We start from the raw sequence: 22,614 nt of genomic DNA, 5'->3' as shown, positions 1-22,614 counted from the left end.
ACTTGCCCCGCCGAGAGGCTCAAGCAACACTCTGCGCTATGCGGAAGTTAGCATGTCACCTGAGGAGCTCAGGAGCAGCTCCCGCCTGCTGTGGATCGTTGTAGCAGCAGGTAAGATTAGCAACGGCGCCAAACGAAATACATAACCCAACTACGGACGATGAGATGGCAAACGGACAACACGCCGACGGGAGGATAGGAGCGGATACCCCCCCTGCCCGTGGAAGCACCAATGACCCTCCCGAAGGAACGGACGGCAGGGCGACCCCCCGTGGCGCACAACGCGCGCTGGGCACGGCGGGTAGCAACCACATCCCCAGCAACAACACTGACAACGCGGATATCCCAGTCACGACAGTGAAGAAGAGAGGCCGGAAGACGAAGGCAACCATGACGGTAGCCTCCCTAAACATAAACGGGAAAGGCCGCCTGACCGGACTCATAAACAATAAATGGAACTCGTTAAATCAGGTCCTGCGAGAGGACCGAATAGGGATTATAGCGCTGCAAGAATCACACCTCGACACAGGTGATGTCGACTCAATCCATAGGCTGTATGGGCGCCGAATGCATGTCATTAACGGAACGACAAGCCGTGAAAGAACCCAAGGAACCGCCTTTGTTCTTAACAGGGAATTAGTCGATGTGTCCCAGGTGACGTCGACACAGATAGTGCCAGGAAGGGCCCTGTCCATAACAACAAAGTGGCACAACGACCAGATGATAACAATCCTCAATGTATATGCACCCAATGACGTCACAGCAAACAAAGAATTTTGGGCGAGCCTGGCCACCTACTATGACAGCAACCGAGGGCGCAGGCCTGATATTATGCTCGGGGATTTCAACTTAACTGAAGACGCGATCGACCGCTTACCGCCTAGAGAGGACAATACGGAGGCGGTGACAATGCTCCGCACTCTCCTGTCCAACCTGCAGCTCCGCGATGGATGGCGAGCAACAGAAACCAGCGGCCGGGACTACTCATTCCCGCAACGTGCCTCTGAGTCGCGATCACGAATAGACCGAATATACACTAATGAGAACATCCTAAACTCATCACACACATGGCAAATAAGAACGACTAGCATACCGACTGACCACAGACTAGTGCTAGCAAAGATCAGCACCGCGAGTGCGCCGTTTATAGGGAAAGGACGATGGTCGCTACCGCTTCACCTAATGAACGATATCAGCTTCCTAGACACCGTGAAAGTAATGGGAAAGAGCACACTGGTGAAGGTCAAGGCATGCGCCGAAGGAGGTAACCGTACCCCCGACAACAACCCCCAGCTAATCTACAAGAAATTCAAATCGGAACTGATATCGTCGGCCAGAGAACTGATGAAGAAGAAGGCCCCGAAGCTAGATGCAGCACTTAGGAAGCTTAATAAGGAGATCAACAGGTTACAAAACCTTCCGAACTATACGGAAGACCATAAGCTGCTCACCGAAGTAGAAGCCCTTCTTGATCGAACGATCCAACTAGAACGAAAACGCTACCAACATATCCGCGAGTCAACGACAGCCAGGTATGCGCTGAACGCTGAATCCATTAGCAAATACTGGTCAAACATCAATAGAGAAAAGGTACCCAGAGACATCATATACTCCCTGAGACTGCCGGACTCGCAAACCACTGTGACCAGGTCAGATGAAATGGCAGAACTAGCGAAAGGATACCATGATGACTTACAGAGGGAAGGGGAACAGGGAAACAGCCTAGAAGGAGAACAAGAGCGGGCCCTGAGGGCAACCGACAAGATGACCATGAGGCTACAGGATCATGAAGCTGAATCTCTACGTGCATCGATTAGCAAGGATGAGATAAAAGTAGCGCTGAAGAAAGCTAACACCGGGAAAGCCAGCGGCCTTGACGGGATACCGTACGAACTGTGGAAAGCCCTATATAACAACGACCAGACAGAAGGTGATAATGAGGGCGAATTCGATGGAATCGACCTACTACTGCTGGTGTTCAGGGACATAGAGAGATTCGGAGTCGACCCGAGATCGGGCTTCTCTGACGGGTGGATGTGCCCAATCTACAAGAAGAAGGACCGGAGAGATATCAGCAACTATCGCCCCATAACGGTACTAAACTCAGACTATAAATTGTATACGAAAATCCTTGCGTCGCGCCTAGCGTCTGTAGTAAAATCAATAGTGCACCCAAATCAAGCTGGATTCATACCAGGGCGGAGAATAACCGACCAAACACAAACCTGTAGAACGATGGTCGATTACGCAGAAGCGACCGAAGACAATGGCGTGATCATTGCCCTAGACCAAGAGAAAGCGTACGACAAGATCAAACATGAGTACTTATGGATCGTACTCGAAAAGGCGGGCGTACCTGCGTCGTTCATTAAGAGAGTCCAATGTCTCTACAAGGACGCCACTACAGTTGTAATCATCAACGGAGAGTGTAGCTCAGCGTTTAGAGTAGTACGCGGCGTCCGACAAGGAGATCCCTTGTCATGCCTTCTGTTTGACATAGCGATTGAACCGCTAGCGTGTGCGCTACGTAACTCCTCTCTCAAAGGATTCAGGATACCGGGGTATGTCGAACACCTGATAACCACCCTGTTCGCAGACGATACATCAGCATTCCTGTCCCAAACAGATAAATGGACCGACTTATGGACTATCCTGAATACATGGTGCAGCGCATCGGGTGCACGCTTTAACACGGGGAAGACGGAGGTGATCCCAATAGGCAGTGAACGCTACAGGACAAAGGTCATACAATCGAGAAGAATTGATCCCGATGATGATGAAGACGAACAGATACCAGACCTAATCCACATAGCAAAAGACGGAGAAGCGGTCAGAATCCTGGGAGCATGGATTGGCAATAAGACACAAGCCGCGACGATATGGAGCCCAACGATCGAGAAGGTGGACAAGTTCCTGAGGCGATGGAGCTTCTGTAATCCGACGATAACTGGAAAACGTCATATAATCCAAATTGGCCTTGGAGGTATGACTCAATACCTAACAGCCGTGCAAGGCATGCCGGAGTCAACAAGGATAACACTCACTAGAATGACGAGGAACTTCATATGGGGGAAAGGGAAGACTCCCCCAATCAATATGGAAACGTTGTACTCCAAAGCAGCCGATGGTGGCAAAGATATCCTTGACCTGAAAAGCAGGAATGAGGCGATAGATCTGATGTGGCTAAAAAGATACCTAGACCTGGGAGACGACCGCCCCCTGTGGGCCTACATAACTGACGTAATAATCGCATTACATGTGAGTAAAGCCGCAGGCACGATAGACAAGTCGACACAACTCAACATGTTCATTCAAAACTGGAAGCCGAGGCTAGATGCATCCTCACCGTTGCCTCAATACATAGGATCAATGCTGAAGACGGCAAAGAAATACAAAGCGAGCTTTGCAGCGATTAAACTAGACAGACACTTGAAAGAACAACTACCGATTTGGTACCACATTAGCGCCACGAAGGAGCTACGAAGGCTAGATAACACATCGTTGAGCAAATGCCTACGACGTGTTCATAACGTCAAGACAGTGGCAGATATTGCACGGGCAACGAGGCACGATGCACTTATCCAGACGAATGAAGGCGAAGCTGATGAGAAATGCCCATGCGATCAGTGTGAAATGGATAGACAGATGGGATGTAAAGACCCACTACGCTGCAGGGACGCAGCTGGTCGTCTCCTCAATCGCCTCGAACAGAAGTGGAACCCAGCGGAACGGAGCCCGAACGATGGTCTGACACTCACAACGAAGAAATTGAAAGAAAACATGGAAGCGCTGGACAAGGATAAAGCTGCGACCTTCAACCCCTCGGTGACCGAGCGAGGAGGTCTATCAGAGGCATTCCGAGTATTTGTAGACAATGAAAACATCGATAACCCACCAGCGGTGAGACCGAGGAGAGGAATATCTATAGAACCGGAAAGAGTCTCAGCCTACGTCTTGGCAAGTCCGCGGCCCGACCCGATAGACGGACACCGTAGAGGCGGACGACCGGATGGTAGCGGCCTACTGATCATGAGATGCAAAGTCATATACAATGACCTCGTCAACCTGGATACACACCTAATAGATGATCAGTACTCAAGTGGAGAACTAACGGCTGCAATACATGCGGCGCAACTCGTACCAAAGGATGTACCGTTACACTTCATCTGTGAATCGGACACTCTTAGCACAGTAATCATACGCGACCTAAAGAAGTGGGAGAACCTCGACTGGAGAGGAATTACTAACCGGGGAGCATGGAAAGCTCTGGTGAATGTACTACGACAGAGATGTGCAACAACCACCTTCCGCAAGGCGAAAGACAAGATCGAATGGGACCTAATCGATAAAGGAAGATCAGCAGCGAGAAGGCTGACAAGCGAGAACGCAATACAGACGATAGAACTGAAGACGATCCATCACTTCAACCTGTCCGGAGTGAAACTGTCGAGCCTAACACAACGCCTAGCCTATAGGATGATAAGGATCACTAAACACACACAACGCCCTGCTACACAACGAAACCTTACCGCGATAGCAACCGGCATAGACTCCCCTAACGGAAACACCGCTTCCGAAGCCGATATATGGACCAGCCTGAACACAAATGAGATAAGGAAGTCTGTCTCTGACTTCCTATGGAAATGCATACATAACGCTCACCGTTGTGGGGAGTTCTGGAAGAAGATCCCAGAATACGAAGAACGTGCTATCTGCACATACTGTGACACAACAGAAACATTAGAACACATAATGACGCAATGTCAAGCCCCAGGCTGTAACACCATTTGGAACCTGGCAGGAACAGTATGGATGAGTAAACAAGCAGAATGGACGAGACCTAGCTATGAGGAGATAATGGGCGTTGGCCTTAAGAAATGGTACACCGCGAAGATGAAGCGCCGACCGACGGCCGAACGGTTCTGGAGGATACTGATATCCGAATCAGCATACCTGATATGGTGCCTGAGATGTGAACGTACGATAGGGCACTCAGACGAACCGGGGTGGACTCACTCGAAGAAAGAAATAGCGGCCAGATGGACCTCCATGCTGAATAAACGCCTACAGCTGGACATGTCGATGACACACAGGAGATTCGGCAGACAAGCGCTACGAAAGGACATAGTCATAGGAACATGGAGAGGTACACTGCAGGATGAATATGCTCTACCAGACGACTGGACGGGCACTAAAGGGGTTTTAGTGGGTATTTCACCCTCTGTGACTGAAGATCATGGAGACGGATGATAGAGTCCCACACTGGCTATGAGGCCGTGCGTAAACGCATTTTCCACCCTGGACGCAACTGCGGGGGAACCCGCTGGCTGGCTGGATCACGGGATTGACCAATTGTCAATTGCTATGGTCCGCAAAGAGCTTTCCAAAAAAAAAAAAAAAAAAAAAAAAAAAAAAAAAAAAAAGGCATTCGACGACGTCGGATACGGTCATACTTGATAGCATGATTGACATACGGATGTTTGATTGAATTCTTGCAGTGTATTGATGGGTTTATGCCTGATATCGATTGTAACGGCAGTGGCGCCGTGGGATGAGAACACATGACGTATGAACCAGGTATGATTCGAACACAGCTGTACAGCCTGCGGGATGGCCTGCACAGGAACATTTACCTCTTTCAACGCGTTGACGGTCGAGGACAGCGGCGCGCGCGTGAGATGGACCACACTGACTGAATAATGACTGAAATGTCGCCTCGGCGCGTGGCTGCGGCGGACTGCGGGGCGTGCCGCTGCGTGGGTAGGCTGAGACGGAATGCCGGATAAGGAAATGTTGCGGTCCGCGTGGCGACGGTCGCTGTGGCTGCGGGACTGGGCGCTGCTGGGCGGGCAGAAGCGAGTGCAGGACAAGCGGCTTGTGCTGGTGCCTTAGGCTTGTGCTGCTCGTCCATCACCGTGCGGGTCACATTCATATCCGGGATCCCGCCTATTGCCCCCCGTCTCTCTTTGTCTCTCTCTTCTCGCCCCCGGACGTGCTCCAGTCCCAGCGCCCCGCCTGCTCCATCCCGCTGACCACCGCGGGCCAGCTTTTCGGCCGTCCCACCCGGGCTCTGACGCACAGCCGTCTGTCTTTTCTCGCCGCGCAGCGCGCAGCTACCCATCTCCCCTTGAGTTGGTCGCGCGGTCGCCTCCTCTCCTTTTCCTCCCACCACTGCCTTTCTCCCCGTAATTATTAGACTCTTCCCCCCGTAACGACCCACCGGCATGCATCTCCTCCCCATCTCCCTCACCGTCTCCTGCCTGCTGTCCCTGGCCGCCGACTCCCTCGCCGCGCCACATCCCAGCATCTTCCCCGGCGCGCACATCGGCCTCTCGCGCAGAGCATCCAAGCGCCGGAGTCCGGACGAGGTCGCTGCGTCCCTGCAGCGGCGCAAGCTGGCCCTGGAGGCCAAGTATGGCATCGGCAACGCTAAGAACAGGAAGCGCGCCAGTGGGCAGAACTTGTGCGTAGTCCATACTCTCCCTTTGCCCTCCCTCGATGTCCCTTCGCCCACGCTTTCCGCTCTGCGACCTCCCATGCTGATATCACCTGCGCAGAATTACAGATGAGAACGCGGACTCCAGTTACTTTGGGTCATTAGCGATCGGTACGCCTGCCGTATCGTTCGACGTCATTCTCGACACAGGCTCGTCCGATCTCTGGGTAGCATCGTCCCAGACCGGCGCAACATCCAACATCCCGAGCGGAATCGCGACCTTCGACGCCGCGGCGTCGAGCACGTTCAAGTCGCTCAACCAGAGCTTCTCCATCACGTACGACTCTGGCATGGCCCAGGGTGCGCTCGCGCAAGACAGTGTACAAATGGCGGGCTTCGAGGTCAACTCGCAGGTGTTTGCGACAGTGACCGAGGTGTCGAGCAACGTGCTGAACGCGCCCGTATCGGGTCTTATGGGTCTCGCCTGGCAAGCGATCGCGTCTTCGGGCGCGACACCGTTCTGGCAGGCTCTTGCGCAATCGAACAGCACACTCACGGAGGGCCTCTTCGGTGTGCAGCTCACGCGGTATAACAACGACACGAAGGTCACCGCACTCGAGCCTGGAGGAACATTCACGCTTGGGGCGACCAACCAGAGCCTGTACACGGGCCAGATTGACTTCCAGAATATTCCCACCGGCGAAGTAGGCTACTGGATTCAGCAGATCACCCGTATGTGTCTCGGTATGTTTGTTGCTGTGACCGTGCTCATCCAATTCGCGTTTCAGAGTTGACTGTGAACGGCGCCTCCGTCAGCGTCGGTTCGGGCTCGTCCGCGTACGCTGCGATTGACACAGGTACGACCCTCATTGGTGGCCCTGCGGCGGTCATTTCCGCCATCTACGCCAAGGTTCCGGGCGCAACGGCGGGCACGGGTCAGCTCGCGGGCTACTGGACATATCGTACGTGCGCGCTCTTCCCGCAGCTGCCCGCTCACTGACGCTGTCCGCCTCAGCCTGCTCCCAACAGGTCACCATCACACTCAAGTTCGGGAACTCGGCGATCGCGTGGCCCATCTCGTCGGACGACTTCGAGTTCGAGGCGGCCGACTCGTCGGGCACGACGTGCATCGGCGCGTTCTTCGAGGTCGACAACACGGGCACGACCGCGCCCGCGTGGATCGTCGGCGACACCTTCCTGAAGAACGTCTACTCCGTGTTCAGGTACAACCCGCCCGCGGTCGGCTTCGCGCAGCTCTCGCCCACCGCGCTCGCGATGAACGGCGCACGCGGCGCCGCGCCGAGCGCGACGATCGGCAGCGTGCAGGCGGCCGTGAGCGCGACGGGCACGGTCGACACGGGTGCGAACCGCGCGTCGAGTGCCGCGTCGCGCGCGGGGAGCGGCGTCGGTGTCGGCCTGCTGTCCGCGGCGTCGGCGGCGCTTCTGGCCAGCCTGTTGCTGTGATCGCGGTAGATGATCTCAGTGCTTATATTCGACCTTCGCATCTACGTCTTATATGACTGGAATGGCCCTGCGCGGCGTGGACGACTCGGACTTCGAGTGGCATGTGTGGTCTGTCTTGTTTCACATCGTGTCTGATGGACAATGGTTGGGTGGTTAGTTACACTAGTCGACATGCTGTCGTCGCGTCGGGTGACTGTACGGACATTGTAATATATGATGCATTATGGAGAGAGGAACCGATATCCCCTATTCGCATGTTCATATCTTTCGGGAAGGACGTCCTTGCAATACTGATTTGAGCCTACGGCTCCTTGTATGCGAACAACGACACCGATCAACCGCACGTACTCCATCTGTTCTGTCACGCTTTTCCAACTACATATCTGCAATAGTACTGTCATGTTTTCCTGGATTTACAGGGACTGTCTGGAATCCACGCCGTTCTAAACACTAGCACTGTCGGGACTACTTACTCGAGTACTAAGTAGGTCATCCCGTTGCAGTGCACTCTACTGCCGTCTTGAGCCGTCCCCCACCGCCTGTTTGGCAGTGTTACATTCTTCGCTGTTTCCTGGGTCAAGATATAGACATACAGACGTCACTGCGATATCGGACCCTTCCGCCTCTCAAAGACGATGTAGTTAGTGTTGGTTCCTAATTATAATGCCTATTGCCCAACAGGCTATAGTACCCCGCCGATGCTATCCCTGAAGGTCTCGGTGTGGCGAGGTCTGCCGGGGATGCATCTCTGGAGCCAAATTAGAAGCTGACCATGCCTCAATCGCTCACAGCAATCGACAGCCTGAAGCCAGAGCAACTCCTCGGGACTCGGATGGGCTACACCGCAATGAGCGCACCTCCCAGCAATACCGTTTCATGTATGTTGAACGGGACAAAGCTTCCCCACTTGTTCAACTTCAAGTTTCGCTGGAACTTATGACTACATGAGCCGGAAAAGGAGCCCGGCGAGGAGGCCAAGGGACAGACGAAGGTATCCCCCGTTGGACATCCCGAGGACCCAGACCGGAGGCCTCGAGCTAGCTCGGGATAGGCGTAGAGGTCAGTGTGGAGGGTTTTGACGACGACGACATCATTACCTCAGAACCTCATGTGCAGTTCTGCGCGTACAGGCTGCGAGGTGTATGCCTTTTGTTTGTGAGAGTGGTCACATTCTCGAAATATTGGAACAATACTAGTATCGCACCATGCAAGCTACTGAACCGACTTCCATTGACATGATACGCCCGCTTGCCTGAAGAGAAGCTGGCATCTCGGAACTCTGGCTCAGGCTGTCCCACAGATATGGCAGGACAAAGGGGATAATTCAAAGCATTGAAGGAGTTTCGTCACGTCACGTCAGCTGGCGATCTCGATCAGTGCCTACCTACATACTCTCAAAACCGATTTAGGCAATATCCACGTCTACTGCACCATGTCTACGATTACTTGTAACGTCTTTTCAGGGTCGTCCCAGTGCAGCTGTGTGATATAATCAGGCGCGTCACACAATAGGCTGCCGTAGCACTCACAAAGTGATTAGCCCCCGGGATCATCTTGAAGTTGATCAGACCGCCGCCATGAGTTTCATGATCTACCAGTAGGTCGAAGTATGCTGCGATGCCATACGACGGCGCCGCCCCACAGCCCAAATGCCACACCTTCATCTCCGGCAAAAGTGCGCGCACCCCACGATCGAAGCATGCCTTGCGGTACGCCGCCAGCGCTGAAGGGAACATGCCGAGCATGAACGGCAACTCTGAGTCTGCCACTGGCTCGATCATCGCCGCACGCTCCTCGAGTGTCATGTTGTAGAGCGTAGGCGTGCGCGAGCTGGATGGGAGGATGTATTCAATGACGCTCTTGTCTCGCGAGGACAGATCGCCATGCTCGAAGTAGGCAGTGAGCCACTGCACATTGAACGCATCGCGCTTGTCTTTGGGGAGCGATGTGAGGTGGCTGTACGACCACGTTTCCTCTGGTAGGGGAAGACCGAGAGCGAGCGAGGGGGGATCTGCATTGTGAAGTATGTGATACGGCTCGTTGAAGTATGATGCGTCGTTGGCTTACCTTCCATGATGAGAGCGCGAACGTACTTCGCGAGACGCGCTTGCATTTCGGGCGGGTAGTTGGCGATGTCGGCGATGGCCCGAGTAACGTAGCTGTTTCCCGCGGACCAACCTAGCAGCGCGATGCCGCCACCATGGCGGTCGTTCAAAATCGGCGGCACTCCCTCTGTCTGTATGAAAGCGTCCGCGAAGTACAAGATCTCTTTGCAGAGCTCATCGGATGTTCGGAGCTTTTCTTCTGCAGTGCCGGTCGTAAGCAGCTTCGCAGACTCCTCTGACACAGGCGTGGAACCTCGGTAGCCACGCCGATTGATCGCGACAATGCGCAGGTTGGCCGGAGGTGCTATGGATTGAAGTCGCTTGAATATCACTGGGATGAGTATGTCAGCCGCGGAGAATCTTGGCTCTGAGTAGACATCGCCTACAGTTGTTGAAAAGAATGCCATGCACGACGAAGACGGTGATATAGGGCACATTTGAGTGGGATAGTGGTACACCGCTGTCTGTGTAGGTGAACGTGCTCTTGCTAGGGCCGACTTCGAGAGCAGGCATTGTCGGAGGTCCGGAGGTCTGACAGTGAGGCACTCAGTCGCCATGTGCCTTAAGTAGAACACGCTGAGAACAGCTCCCGCAGTCGTTTGCATCGTTTCAGTTGATATCCGTGCAGACCTAGTGCAGACCGGTGGTCTCTGATGAGCGCTGTAGCTTCGCCCGACAACACTTCGTACCTTTTGGTTTCATCCGGCACCGCCATGGTGACGAGGCGTACTTAGCTGACAAAAATGCTGAGTAGTAAGGCAATAGTAAGGGCGGGCAAAGAGAAGCTACGGCGTCCGCACGTCGGCGATATTTGACAGTAGCTCTTACGACCTTGCCACGTTTCCTATAGGCTACGGTCACAGTCTCCCCTTCTTAGTAGAAGACCGCCCTCCAAGAGGCCTTCTTCAGGGTCTGCCTAGGGGAGACTAGGTAACCCTAGGTCACGGTAACCGTGCATTTCGGCTTCTGACTAGTCTGAAATCTTTTGGATATTCATCAGAGTGGAGGAGGAGGAGGAAGCAGGAGGAGGAGGTATTTCCAAGTGCATGTTCGGACATAAGAAACTGATTGGAAGCGTATGCGTGAAGGGCATTGAACTCGAGAGTAACTCTTTTTGGTCAGCAACGGAGACTAATTGAACTCAGATTCAGAATCTCAATCTGAACTGGGCAGGTACCGACTCGAGCGGCAAGCACGTGACGCTGTACTGAACGCGTCTGAGACTCCGTTTGTTCGCGCCACGGTCCTACTTACATCACGTCCCACCGCGTCGCCGCTGTCGCTACCTCAGGGCTAGCTCTTCTAGTGCTCTTCTACTTTTCCGATTACTTGCAAGTGACCCGGACACTGTTCAGCCCGTCATGAATGTCGCACAACTGCAGCCACCTGCATTGCCACAGGTATCGGAGAGGATTGCACGGGATGCTGGGGATAATGACGCAGACGTACGTGATTATTCTTCTATACTATGCCAGAAAGTAACAAATGAACAGTTTCTGGCTCTCCGGCTGCTGAACAAACGCGCACGCGTACGAGTGTCGCCCGAGCAACTTGATCTCGACCCTCTTCCGGGTCAAGCAAGACTATTTGCGATCGCAAACTCTATGGGATGGTTTGCTGCCGTGACGCGAGACTCTGGTTCAAACTGGTGTACGTCCCTCCTCCTACAAGTCTTGCAGCAGTTGCTCGGCTTAGTCTGGTCGCAGAGCACAACGCTCGCTCTCCTTGACTGCAACTGCATAAAATCAGACTCCTCTTGCTGACTATGACTGACACCTTCACCAGATCTCATATCTACGCAGCTTTCCCAGCTCCGGTCAACCTTTGCGTCGTCTTCACAGAGTGGCGAAATCGACTTTGCGGCCCACACAAGGCATCCGCTCCCCGGACCAACGAACTTCATTACCTATGCACACAACGAGTCGCGTATGGTGGTTGTGCTTGCGGACGGCTCGATCGCTGTATATGACGCACAATCCTTGCTCAGTAGCTCAGCTGCTAATCCCTTGTATGTCTTTCCTGCTACTACGGGTGCTAGTTTCCGAAAACTAGTACCGAATCCCGGGGGCATTCCAGAGCTCGTGGCAGTACTCCGAGATGTTGGAGAGCGAACCGACATCCCTGTCGTCGAGGTGCTTGACATTCACAACATGCGATCGGTGTGTGGCTGGCGAGGTGGTACGACGCCCAACACAAGGCCCACTGCAAGTACGTTCGAGATATTTACGTTCATAACAGTCACTCATTGTCTCCACGTAGTGTCATGGTCTGCTAAGGGCAAGTTGATTGCACTGGGCCTAGCAAGCGGGGATATCGAGGCATTCAGCCCGACCGCACCCTCCGCGGTGAAAGCCGTGGTGCCCAAGGTGCAGGCTCTCAGCGAGGGGACCATTATTTCCACGACATGGCTTTCGAACACCGAATTCTACAGCGTTTATACGCCGCCGGGCCCCCCGTCGCCGGATGCCGAGCACACTCACTTTGTCACTCTCTTTGACCCCAAGACGAACTTTTCCGTGGAGGTCAAAGTCAACCCGCCAGCCCTACCGTTCCCCGGTCTACGTGCTCCGGGGCAGTTCATTGTACTCTTCCGATCATGGGACTCGGCGCGGATCCTTGCCTTCGTCGGCGACAGCGCTTCATCCGACATAGGCGTATTGGGTGCCCTCGGCGAGATCGGCACACCGCTGCATAACCATTGGACTAACTTGTCCCTGGAGGAGACGTCACAGCCGACGGTACCCTTGGACAAGGATATGAACGACACCGTTCTTGTCGGCATGGACGTCGACCTCACTGGCAAGGAGCCATATCGTTACACTGCACCATCGGGCGAAGAATCTGACGTCCCAGCGCCGCCGGTATTGTATGCTTATGCGAGCGATGGTACGATCGTCGGTTGGCATGTAGTGAACACGAAGGGCGTCGCTTACCCCGGAATGGTGACGCCGTCGGCGACGGCCTCTGCGAATGGCGGGATGGACGCAGAGCCAACGCCGACTATTACACCTTTACCCGCGGTGCAAGCGCCGCCAATGGAGATTTCTACATCTTTTGGAGCACCGTCGCCCGTCGCGGCTTCGCCGATGGCTGCAACGCCATCGGGAGGCGCAACATCTTCTGGATTCGGTTTCGGCGCCTTTGCAGGCGGCGCGGGGAGGTTCGGATCATCAAGCATGGGCTTTGGTGATCACGCTGCCAACGGGACACCGTCAGCACCAGCGTTAGCATCGCCGATGCCCTCGCAAAGGCCGCCTTCCCCTGAAGAGGAAACAATGGACGCAGACAACGACGCAGGCGGGGGGTTTGGCGGACTTTCACTGGGTGGTGGAGGTGGCGGCGATGATGCGAGCAAGAACAAAGCATCGTCTGTCTTCGGGTCGTTTAGTCAAGCTCCTGCGACTGGCAGTCCGCCGGCGTCCGCCTTCGGAGGTTCGTCTAGCGGTGCGTTCGGCAGCTTGAAACCTGCCACTGGATTTGGTGCATTTGGCAACCAGGGCACCTCGGCGTTCGGCGCACCCTCAGCGTTTTCGAGCTCGTCGACCGCGGCTCCCTCTGGCGGTGCGTTCGGCGCATTAAAGCCAACCGCTGGCTTCGGCGCTTTCGCCAACCAGGGACCGTCTGCCTTCGGCTCGACGTCAGCGTTCTCTCGTGCGTCACCTACAGCCTCGTCTCCTCCAGCGCAGTCCGATGCGAAATCAACCCCTGCATTCGGCACTTCTACCTTTGGACAACCTTCCACACCTCCTAAGAGTGCTTTCGGGCAGCCATCCGCAGCGACGCAACCCGCATTCGGCCAGGCGTCGTTCGGAAAGTCTGCATTCGGCCAGCCTGCGTTCGGCCAACCAGCACTCGGTAGCTTCGGACAATCGAGCTTCGGACAACCTGCGTCTAGCAGTGGCCAATCTGCCAGCGCATCAGGAGGAGGATTCGGCGCATTCGCACAAACAGGTCCGACGGGTTTTGGCGCAGCGCAGTCTAAGCCAGATACGAAACCCGCATGGGCAGTCAAGACTGACGGGGAGTCCGCAGATACAAAGGAAGCACCGAAAGCGGAAGCTAAATCACCACCAGCTACAGCGTTCGGACAGTCGAGCTTTGGTCAACCAGGGCCTGGGCAGTCTGGCTTTGCCCAGACGACATCAGCCTTCGGTGCTGCCGCCACCAAGCCAGCTACGCCGCTCTCAGGTGGTTTCGGTGCGTTTGCTCAAGCGGGATCAGGCGCTTTCGGGTCGACAACGTCCAAGCCTGACATGAAGCCTGCCTGGGCAGCGAAACAAGCCGATCAGCCTGCGAACCCCATAGAAGAGACTAAGCCCGTGTTCACTCCTCCTACCCCACCTGCAGGTCCAACGACTCCGCCGCGCACTCCGCCTACGCCTGTAGAATCTCCTCAGCAATCACAGACACCACAGCCGTCTGAGGTTACTGCGTCAACTTCAACAACACCTCAGCCCTCTGCGACGCCCGTTTCGGGGGCAACAGCGGGGGCCTTTTCCCAATTGAGAGCGTCTCCGTTTGGTTTTGGCAAGGTGGATGCTGGGTTTGGCGCATTTGGCGGCGGCCTGGCGGACACCTCATCGCCATTTTTCAAGGCAGTGGCAAAGACTCCGGAGACGCCGGCTAAATCCGCATTCGCTACAGGAGCATCTGTCTTCAGCACTTCACCTCCGAGCGCTACTCTTGGTGCAAGCAAACCGACCTTTGGGACGACGTCGGCTATTGGTGGGGGTCGATCTGTGTTCGGTACGCCTAGTGCCTCGAGCCCCAAGGCGACAACAACGCCGACCACAACGCCGCCCTCAAGTGGGGGATTTGCTGCGTTCAGCAATAACAAGTCTCCATTCGGCGCTGCCTCGAGCGGGGGCAAGTCCTTCAGTGAGATGCTCCGCGACAAGACTGGCCAGGAGCTCATACAGCCGGCTAAGCCTGCAAAGAGACCCGATGACCAGAAACCCGTGTCTGTGTTTGCAAAGCTTTCGAACCCCTCTGGTATGTGAGCGTGTCCGAACTATATTGCCATGCTAACGTTGATGATATTCAGAGAAGAAAGAGGAGAGTGAAGAAGATTCGACAGATTCTGACGAGTCGGATGAGGACGAAGGCGCTGTCTTTCTAGTGGAAGGCGAACACGACGATGAGGCTTCATTCTTGTCGGACTCTGAGGGTGGCCACGATGCTGAAGGAAGTGAGGAAGATAACGAATCAGAGGGGGTACGACGTGCAGAACTGGAAGGGGAAGAGGAGGAGGAAGACAGCGACGACGAGGAAGAGGACGACGAGGAGGAGGAGGAGGAAGAGGAAGAGGAAGAAGAACAAGCAGACGACGGCGCTGCAGAAAGCTCCTCGACCGCCAAGGCCACAGTGCCGAAGGCAGACAACGAGCCGAAAGAGTCGGCCCTTCTCGATCGCATTGGGCCAGCTGTTACGGAACGGAAGAGTGCACCAGCAGCAGTTCCTCGCAGAGAAGGGAGCACTACGCCTCCTGGTTCTCCGGTGATAGTGAAGCGTACCTCTGCTCCGCCCGCGCCTTCTACAAGTCTTGCCCCGCCACCTGTCGTTGCTTCGTCTGGACCTTCTCTGAACTTGCCCAAGCCCTCAACCCGCCCCGCCCGTAGCTCACCACTAGCGAGCAAACCTATCACCGGAGATGATGATAGCTCTGAGAGTGGTCAATCGCCTCCTGGTACGCCGCCCTCGAGCTCGAAAGGCAAGCAAGCCTCAGCGGGGCCTGTTCCACAGGCCGCCCGGTCGAAGACGCCACCGCCGCTATCAGCCTTCAAGCCGGCGTCACTTCCAGCGACATCACCCTTTTCCCTCGCGCCGCCATCAACAGCACAGGCTACGGGACCGACAATAGCGCCAGCTGCAACCGGCCAGAAACCGTTACCATTTGCCCTGAAAGCGCCCGTTCCATCGGCGACCCCGGCCCTAAATGTACCGAGTTTAACCCCTCCTCAGCCCGTGAAGTTCAGTCTAAGCCCTGCTACATCCGCTCCAATATCCAAGACAGCTGGGCCTACTCAAGCTGGTTCCGGTGTGCTCAAGCCCGGAGTAGCGAGCACTTCCACAGCCGCAGGAACACTCTCGCCCTCGTCTGGTCAGCCGAATGCACCTAAAGTGCCCCCCGCCCGACCAGGAGCCAAAGCTCTCGTGCTCACCCCGCCGACGCCAACAGGTGCGCTCCCAGTCGTCAAAGACTTGCAGAGTGAATGCGCGTTTCTGGTCAAGTATCTGGATGGGGAGTTCACCAGAGTAAGTCTTTGGTCTTTGTTGAGCGGCAGTATCAGTAACGGTCCTCTAGTTATTGCCTTTGACGCAACTGGCAGCTAAGCGGAGACTCGAGTTGTACAAGGCTGGTCTCAACCTAGCAAGTCTGGATGAAGCGAACAACTGGCGCATCAGTGACTTGCCCCGGCTTGAACAATTGATGTTCGCCGCAGAGAAGGACTTGGCGCATGTGAAGGAACAACTACGGACGTATATCTCGGACATACGGGATACCGAGTCTCAGTTGCTGAAGGGTAGGTTACCAGTCATCGTTTGCATGCTACACCACTAATGATCCCTATTTCTAGCGAGTACGAGAAAAGAGGAGATCATACGATTTAGCAAGATGTCTAAAGATCCGGAATTCGCCCGCATGCTCAAGGCCCGCACTCTAGGCCCGGAACATCTAGAGGTTCAGAGTCAATTACGAAGGGAGATTAGAGTGCGTCGTGGAAAGCATGGTTGAACACTACCTGGAGCTGACATGATTTTGGATAGGCTGTTCGCGAGAGGCTTCAGCAGCTCGAGGGGCACATGCAAGAAGCTAAGAAGAAACTCGCACACATGAAGTCGGGCAAAGCCGCGCTAAGGTGCAGTCGGGTCCTCCGATACGCTGAGATGCCGTACTGATGATGTTTAGACCTCCTTCCTTGTCGCTGATCAACAACACCTGCAACCATTTGGAGGAAGCTATTGACCAGAACGAGGATGCAATTGAGGAACTCTCTGAGCGTACAGCTCACCTCAGCCTAGAACTGGCTCCGCGTAGGTCCAAGTGGGATCAGAGAATCACAGACGAGGATATCAAGCGACACGTGGAGGCGACCCCCAATTTCGCCGTGTCTACCGCTGCCGCCTTGAACGCCGAGGTGTCGGCGAATAAGCTGAAACGCGCTCTTGCTGCCCGCAAGGAGCCTTTGCTGAACACTCAGGCCGCCTCGAAGATGCCTGTCGCACAGGATTACGTCTTGCCGGAAGTGAAGGAAGAGCCCCAGACGTCCGAGTCTCCTCCGTTTGGTGAGTGCCCTGTGCCAAGAGGTTCGCACTTTTTTGACGAAGTCGATGGTTCTAGGTGCACCGAACGATGCCTTCGCCTCGAGTAGTGAGGAGTATTCCTCTCCTGCTGCTGGACATAGACGATCGAAGGGTGGGAAATTCCACCAGAAGCCCATACAGCTGAAGAAGTCCGGATCGCCTACGCCGCCCCCCGTTTCCAGCTTCAACTGGGGACCATTGCCTAGTGTAACGCCGCCGCCACCACCGAAGGCTCTGCCCTTCGATCTGCGAAACCTCAGTATCTCGCCTAGCGCTTCTCCTAGTCCGCCGTCGTTATCCGCCTCTTGGGTGACGGATGGCTTCAACGTCAAGAAGGAAGGGGTTTGAGATTTGAGGCCTCAGAGCTCGCTGTATACATTATTATCTTTCTGGACCTTGTTGTATTTGTATACTCTCATAACAACTATCTCTGTGTATCAAAGCACTCATCATTACATCTCTGTCACTCATACATAGCGTGCGCCGCACATAAAACCCAAGAGCTAGCTACTCGGGAAAAGTCGCAAAGTTAGTATCTGTATGGCTGATACTCATACCTGTAGCGGTGTCGTCAATGCTCGACGCCCGTGCACGAAGAGGCGAAAGATGCTTACGGTGCTTCCAGGTATGCAATATCCTCCGGTGTCAGAGTCTTTCCCGTTGTGATGCACCCCCTCAGACGATCGGGCTACGAGAGCCAGTCAGCGCCACATACCCAACCTAGGGACGCACATATTCTCACCGAGTTTGCGCCAACAATGAGACTGGACACCTTCGTGTTCGACCATGCAAGTGCGACTTGGGCCATGGACCAGTCATGCTTGTCCGCTAGTTCTTGCACGCGCTTGATGATTGCGTGGTCGCTCGGGCGTCGCTTCTTCTCGAAGGGCGTGCCGTTGATGTTCTGCGTGCGGAAGGTCTCGGTCTCGATGGGCCGTGCAAGATGGCCGTCCATGAGAGGTGAGTAGGAGATGACACCGATGCCTTTGTGCGCGCAGTACGCGAACATCTCCACTTCCTACATACGACGCGATAAGGACGCAACGAGTGCTAGGTATGTCTGCTGTCACTCACTTGTGGCCGGTAAAGGAGGGAGTGTTCGACTTGCACACAGGTGAACTGTGTCCATCCATGCAGCTCCGCGACGTGGTTCGCCTCGGCGAGCTGCCAGGCGCGCAGGTTGCATGCGCCGATGTAGCGGACCTTCCCGCTGCTGACGAGGTCGTGCAGCGCCTTCATCGTCTCCTCAATCGGGACGGTGCTGTCGAAGACATGGATCTGCAGAAGGTCAATGTACGTCGTCTCGAGCCTCCTGAGCGACGCGTCCACTTCGTTGAAGATCGCCGCGCGCGAGAGGCCGGTGCGGTTGACGTAGTCGCGGGTGTCCCCGTCGAACATTCCAAAGGTGAACGTTCCTACGTCGGGCGCCACTGGGAAGCCGATCTTGTCTAGGATGACGATGTTCTCTCGCGGGATGTTGTTCTGTACAGATTCGAGTCGTCTGAGGCAGCTGCAGTTACTGGCAAGGCTGAGCCACTCACCTGCTTGATGAACTTGGCGATGACCCTCTCGGATTCTCCGTTAGAGTAAGCATTCGCAGTATCGATAGTGTTGACGCCGCTGTCCCATGCAGCCTTCAAAACTTCCAACGCCTGAAAGGGAGAGTAATGACATAACGTGTATCAGAGCGTTGGTTCGTGTTCATACCTTATCCTCCTGCAGAACCCAAGGCTGTACAATTTCTCAGCAGCATTCACAATTTCGCGGGAGACAAGGGATAACTCACAACCCATTGCGGACTACCAATGGACATGCCACCAAGCTGCCGACCGAAGTGACCGTCAGCCTGAATGCATGGTTCGCCTCAAGAAACGCCCGCTTACAATAGGGACTGAGACACGGAGGCCGCTCTTGCCCAGCTGACGATAGGAAGCCTGCACACTCATTGTGTATTTCTGGAAGCTCGAGTGCTATGAGGCCGTGACAGACGGGGAGTGGATGAGTCTGCGTGGGGGAGGATGGGAGGCTGTCGGCGGTGGCTCTGCTCCGTGACGACACATTTAAGGTGTGCGCGCATCCTGCATTGCCTCAGGCATGTCTATGCCCGGCATGCCGCGTCTCATCATATCGAACCTGTAAACGAATGCACACAGCGCCGTGAGGAATGATCATCCACCGTCTGGGGATTAAGCAGCATTTTGAAATCGCCGATGTAGAGTGTCTGCCCCAGAGCCCAGCGACCCATCTTATCAAAATGTCTACTGGAGTTGTTGAAAAGGTACGCAGCCTGAGATGCGAGTCGAAGGCAGCGACTGTGTCGCATGTGTGGTCATGACGATGAGAGCAGAATATGCTTGCGAGTAATGACATGTTCTATATCGGTGGTCTGGCGACGGTGTTCAACGGATTCAACGCCACCTTAACGCCTGAGCCGCTCCAGTCGGGTGCAAGTTCGAGAAAGTCGGAGTTAGATGGCAGGCCGCACGCACCGTGCAACGCTGTTTCCGAGTCGCTGTGCACCGGGCGTTGTTGCCGAAATCACGGATTGTACCTGCGTCCGACTGTCGTATATGATTGCTTCAGTAGGACGTGCCATTCTCACCCGTGCTAGCTGTGCAACTGGCCAGTCACGGCCCATAGCGATGAGCAAGAGCGGTGGAACTTGAAGCGCGTTTGTGCTGGGGCGGTTGCCGCGCGAGGACTGTCACTTGCCAGGTCCATATATAATAGAACCGACCTTCCTCGAGGAGCGCAGGGCTAAAAATGTAACAAGAAACGAGGGGTGTACCATGAAATGAGAAAGCCAATATTGTAACATCGCGATCAGCCAACTTGCAGAGCATTCAAGTCCAGTTCGAGTCAAATTCGAGGCCGAGGAAACAAGGGATGAATCGCGATTCGACGCTTGCGTGAGATCAATCGGGCTCGGCGCGATCATGTCTATTGTGATTGGTGCGGCCCGGCCGCCTCCGCCTCCCGAGCTCGACGCGAGTGGTCCGCGTGCGCGCGCGTGCGACGCTCGCTGTTCGCGTCCTTCGCGGACAGCATCCACGACCCCCCACCCTCGCTGTCCCATGAACCTCACGACCTGAACGACTCGCATATTACTGACAGCCTCTCCCAACCTCCATGTCTGACCCGAGTCTGTCGCACCATCCGAGCAGCCGCTCCCTCCGCGAGCGGCTCGCCACCCGCGAGCGATCGCCCGTGATCAGTACGGTGCCGCTGCACCCCGCTGAAGAGCTACCCGCCGAAGAACCGCCCTCAATACAGGAAGGGAGCGCGGCGGCGCCCATTGCCACGGCCTGCGACGACGGCGAGCTGGTGCGCCACCATGATCTCTGGTTCTCCGACGGTTCGATCGTCCTGCGCGCCGAGAACGTGCTCTTCCGCGTGCACATATCCCAGCTCTCCCGGCATTCAACCGTGTTCGCCGACATGCTCGAGTTTCCGCAACCAGCAGGCACGCCCTCGTCGGATGCGGGCGGTGATGGGGAGCAAGGGGAGAGGATAGACGGATGCCCGGTACTCTTCTTGCACGACAAGGCTGAAGACGTCATGAACCTCCTGCACGCACTCTACGACGGCCCGTAAGTCTCTGATTATATGGTGCCTTCTCAATCGCTCCCTACCTGGAGCGGTTCCTGGTCCCGCGACGCGCTCGCTGATACCCCCGCAGGAGCTTCGGCGACAACGGCCGCGAGGACTTCCGTGCCGTATCGGGCATCCTCCGGCTCGCGAACAAGTACGACATAGAGAAGCTGCGCAGTACGGCTGTGGACCATCTCAGCACTGCATGGCCGATGACGCTCCGGGCCTGGGACCTGCGAGAGGACCTGGCACGGACGTACGAGATTGAGACGGGGATGCAGCGCGGGTTCCGGTATCCCTCACCCGTCGTACGTCCCACCCCGTCCACCGCCCTTCTCCTGCTGACTACACGCGCATACAGGCCATCATCAACCTCGCGCGAGAGGTGGACGCGCCGCACCTGCTCCCCTCCGCGTTCTACGACCTCTCGCGGTACCACTACGCGCAGGTCTTCGGGACCGTCCCGGGGGAGCCTGACGACCACGAGCCGCTCGGCGCGGGGTCCCCGCGCGCGAGCACGCTCGCGCACGCGGACATCCAGAAGCTCGCGGTGGGGAAGGAGGCCGCAGCGCACGCGGTGACCTGGCTGATCCAGAGCATGGCGCACGGCTCGCACGGCGACTCGCCGCGGCACCTCGCCGAGGCGGGCGCGGGCGGGCAGTTCGGGTTCGGGTTTGGGTACCCGCTCAGCCCGCCGCACCACCGCCGCCGCTCGGCGGGGCTCGTGTGCACGTCGGCGAGCGCGTGCCGGAAGGACTTTGGGGAGCTCGTGGAGCTTGCGACGCAGCATTATCTGTTTGATAGGGAGAGGGGGTGTGCGGACCCGCTGTATGTCGCGGAGGAGCTGGGCCAGCTGAAGAGCGCGGAGTTCTCGGAGTGCAAGGCGTGTGCGAGGAGCTTGGAGGGCTGGGCTGCGAGGGAGCGGGAGCGGATGTGGAAGATGATACCGGTGTGGTTTCGGTTGACGGCGTAAGCGTGCTAGAGGTACGGGCAATGCTTCTGGACATTTTTCCTTCGTTCGCTGCTCTGTGGTTGCACCATTCGTTCGTCCTGGATTTCATACCTGCATTGATGATATCCGATGTCAGCCATGCCGACTTGACTATGTATCTGTACACCAGCAAGTGCTATTTATTAGACGGCTATTTAAAGACCGAAGTTCGGACAAAGCGTCTTACACCTCAATGAATATGTCGTCACACTAGGCCAGAATACCACAGCTGATGATTTGGATGCGACAAATCGTATAAGGTAAGTGTACAATGGGAGCAGGCTGACTATCCGAGTCGGATGTCTCTGGACAATCGTGTGGTCTCACAGCCCCCACCTGTATGAATGTGTGCCGGTTCTCCGTGTGCGGCCTCCGAACCAATTGCAGCAGATGATGTCGAAGATGACATCGAAGATGGTGACGATGATCTGTGTACGCATGTGGGTCAGGCCGTGCTGAGGCGGGGGCGCGGGAGGGCAGGGGAGAGCACGTACCGTCGCGATGACGCTCACGATAATCATGATCACGCTCGCAATGGCGGAGACGACGGCCTCGATGGCGCCTACAATAGCGGAAATGACGGTACCCTGCGCGCGTGGCGGTCAGCGTCTGTGTCGCAGCACAGTCATGATATGTGGTACGCACCATGATTCTTCTGAGGTTGTGCGTGTAGAGGTCGTGAAGGTCGTGAGTGGGCGCGAGGTGGATGCGCAGGTCGTGAAA

At 55.7% G+C, this 22,614-nt stretch overlaps 9 protein-coding genes across 9 annotated transcripts; 6 read left to right on the top strand and 3 right to left on the bottom strand.

Moving 5' to 3' along the window:
• Positions 1-3,368: 3,368 nt before the first annotated feature.
• C8Q71DRAFT_681820 (uncharacterized protein) lies at positions 3,369-3,950 on the top strand (the record flags this gene model as incomplete). Its single annotated transcript, XM_047919757.1, has 1 exon — positions 3,369-3,950. A coding segment is annotated over one exon (582 nt), but the record flags the coding sequence as incomplete, so codon positions are not given.
• Positions 3,951-4,154: 204 nt separating this feature from the next.
• C8Q71DRAFT_685566 (uncharacterized protein) lies at positions 4,155-5,210 on the top strand (the record flags this gene model as incomplete). Its single annotated transcript, XM_047919800.1, has 1 exon — positions 4,155-5,210. A coding segment is annotated over one exon (1,056 nt), but the record flags the coding sequence as incomplete, so codon positions are not given.
• Positions 5,211-6,223: 1,013 nt separating this feature from the next.
• Positions 6,224-7,899, top strand: C8Q71DRAFT_717573 (aspartic peptidase domain-containing protein; the record flags this gene model as incomplete). Its single annotated transcript, XM_047921172.1, has 4 exons — positions 6,224-6,462; positions 6,557-7,167; positions 7,224-7,397; positions 7,451-7,899. 4 exons carry the CDS (start codon positions 6,224-6,226, stop codon positions 7,897-7,899), a joined length of 1,473 nt encoding a protein of 490 aa, XP_047773333.1.
• A 1,330-nt stretch (positions 7,900-9,229) lies between these two features.
• Positions 9,230-10,813, bottom strand: C8Q71DRAFT_384822 (uncharacterized protein). The gene is made up of 5 exons (XM_047918223.1): positions 10,694-10,813; positions 10,391-10,634; positions 9,967-10,335; positions 9,429-9,910; positions 9,230-9,378 (listed from the first exon to the last, which is right to left on the bottom strand). The coding sequence occupies exons 2-5, from the start codon at positions 10,515-10,517 to the stop codon at positions 9,322-9,324; spliced, it is 1,035 nt and encodes a 344-aa protein (XP_047773332.1). The 5' UTR covers positions 10,518-10,634; positions 10,694-10,813; the 3' UTR covers positions 9,230-9,321.
• Positions 10,814-11,253: 440 nt separating this feature from the next.
• C8Q71DRAFT_384781 (uncharacterized protein) lies at positions 11,254-16,518 on the top strand. Its single transcript, XM_047918222.1, has 7 exons — positions 11,254-11,449; positions 11,498-11,654; positions 11,790-12,212; positions 12,264-14,996; positions 15,049-15,690; positions 15,747-16,259; positions 16,309-16,518. Exons 1-6 carry the CDS (start codon positions 11,366-11,368, stop codon positions 16,121-16,123), a joined length of 4,416 nt encoding a protein of 1,471 aa, XP_047773331.1. The 5' UTR covers positions 11,254-11,365; the 3' UTR covers positions 16,124-16,259; positions 16,309-16,518.
• On the top strand, positions 16,375-17,657 carry C8Q71DRAFT_717653 (uncharacterized protein; the record flags this gene model as incomplete). Its single annotated transcript, XM_047921177.1, is given in 5 exon segments — positions 16,375-16,532; positions 16,587-16,716; positions 16,773-16,864; positions 16,915-17,277; positions 17,297-17,657. Coding segments are annotated over 5 exon segments (1,104 nt in total), but the record flags the coding sequence as incomplete, so codon positions are not given.
• A 116-nt stretch (positions 17,658-17,773) lies between these two features.
• C8Q71DRAFT_788081 (Aldo/keto reductase) lies at positions 17,774-19,215 on the bottom strand. The gene is made up of 7 exons (XM_047925198.1): positions 19,096-19,215; positions 19,017-19,040; positions 18,851-18,961; positions 18,384-18,791; positions 18,052-18,327; positions 17,924-17,997; positions 17,774-17,866 (listed from the first exon to the last, which is right to left on the bottom strand). Exons 1-7 carry the CDS (start codon positions 19,120-19,122, stop codon positions 17,839-17,841), a joined length of 948 nt encoding a protein of 315 aa, XP_047773329.1. The 5' UTR covers positions 19,123-19,215; the 3' UTR covers positions 17,774-17,838.
• A 1,088-nt stretch (positions 19,216-20,303) lies between these two features.
• C8Q71DRAFT_818035 (uncharacterized protein) lies at positions 20,304-22,104 on the top strand. The gene is made up of 4 exons (XM_047926140.1): positions 20,304-20,899; positions 20,989-21,208; positions 21,262-21,578; positions 21,642-22,104. The coding sequence occupies exons 1-4, from the start codon at positions 20,439-20,441 to the stop codon at positions 21,871-21,873; spliced, it is 1,230 nt and encodes a 409-aa protein (XP_047773328.1). The 5' UTR covers positions 20,304-20,438; the 3' UTR covers positions 21,874-22,104.
• A 110-nt stretch (positions 22,105-22,214) lies between these two features.
• On the bottom strand, positions 22,215-22,520 carry C8Q71DRAFT_862821 (uncharacterized protein; the record flags this gene model as incomplete). Its single annotated transcript, XM_047928080.1, has 3 exons — positions 22,215-22,319; positions 22,386-22,478; positions 22,515-22,520. The coding sequence occupies 3 exons, from the start codon at positions 22,518-22,520 to the stop codon at positions 22,215-22,217; spliced, it is 204 nt and encodes a 67-aa protein (XP_047773327.1).
• Between the last annotated feature and the right edge of the window lie 94 nt (positions 22,521-22,614).

This window comes from Rhodofomes roseus (genome assembly GCF_022264815.1).
Source record: "Rhodofomes roseus strain CIRM-BRFM 1785 chromosome Unknown C8Q71scaffold_34, whole genome shotgun sequence".
Taxonomy (NCBI): domain Eukaryota; kingdom Fungi; phylum Basidiomycota; class Agaricomycetes; order Polyporales; family Fomitopsidaceae; genus Rhodofomes; species Rhodofomes roseus.
Note: the sequence above shows the minus strand (reverse complement) of the source record. Positions and strands in the feature narration are given on the sequence as shown.

What these genes read in the sequence shown, in the direction of transcription:
- C8Q71DRAFT_384822 (XM_047918223.1), bottom strand. Translation starts at nt 10,517, where the DNA reads ATGCCTGCTCTCGAAGTCGGCCCTAGCAAGAGCACGTTCACCTACACA. An exon ending in TGGCATTCTTTTCAACAACT is followed by an intron (nt 10,336 to 10,390) that starts GTAGGCGATGTC and finishes TACTCATCCCAG; the next exon opens with TGATATTCAAGCGACTTCAA. An exon ending in TCCCGGGGGCTAATCACTTT is followed by an intron (nt 9,379 to 9,428) that starts GTGAGTGCTACG and finishes TATATCACACAG; the next exon opens with CTGCACTGGGACGACCCTGA.
- C8Q71DRAFT_384781 (XM_047918222.1), top strand. Translation starts at nt 11,366, where the DNA reads ATGAATGTCGCACAACTGCAGCCACCTGCATTGCCACAGGTATCGGAG. An exon ending in CTGGGGATAATGACGCAGAC is followed by an intron (nt 11,450 to 11,497) that starts GTACGTGATTAT and finishes ACAAATGAACAG; the next exon opens with TTTCTGGCTCTCCGGCTGCT. An exon ending in AGACTCTGGTTCAAACTGGT is followed by an intron (nt 11,655 to 11,789) that starts GTACGTCCCTCC and finishes CACCTTCACCAG; the next exon opens with ATCTCATATCTACGCAGCTT.
- C8Q71DRAFT_788081 (XM_047925198.1), bottom strand. Translation starts at nt 19,122, where the DNA reads ATGTCCATTGGTAGTCCGCAATGGGTT. An exon ending in GGGTTCTGCAGGAGGATAAG is followed by an intron (nt 18,962 to 19,016) that starts GTATGAACACGA and finishes TCTCCCTTTCAG; the next exon opens with GCGTTGGAAGTTTTGAAGGC. An exon ending in ATTGCATACCTGGAAGCACC is followed by an intron (nt 17,867 to 17,923) that starts GTAAGCATCTTT and finishes ACACCGCTACAG; the next exon opens with GTATGAGTATCAGCCATACA.
- C8Q71DRAFT_818035 (XM_047926140.1), top strand. Translation starts at nt 20,439, where the DNA reads ATGTCTGACCCGAGTCTGTCGCACCATCCGAGCAGCCGCTCCCTCCGC. An exon ending in TCCGGTATCCCTCACCCGTC is followed by an intron (nt 21,209 to 21,261) that starts GTACGTCCCACC and finishes ACGCGCATACAG; the next exon opens with GCCATCATCAACCTCGCGCG. An exon ending in CAGTTCGGGTTCGGGTTTGG is followed by an intron (nt 21,579 to 21,641) that starts GTACCCGCTCAG and finishes CACGTCGGCGAG; the next exon opens with CGCGTGCCGGAAGGACTTTG.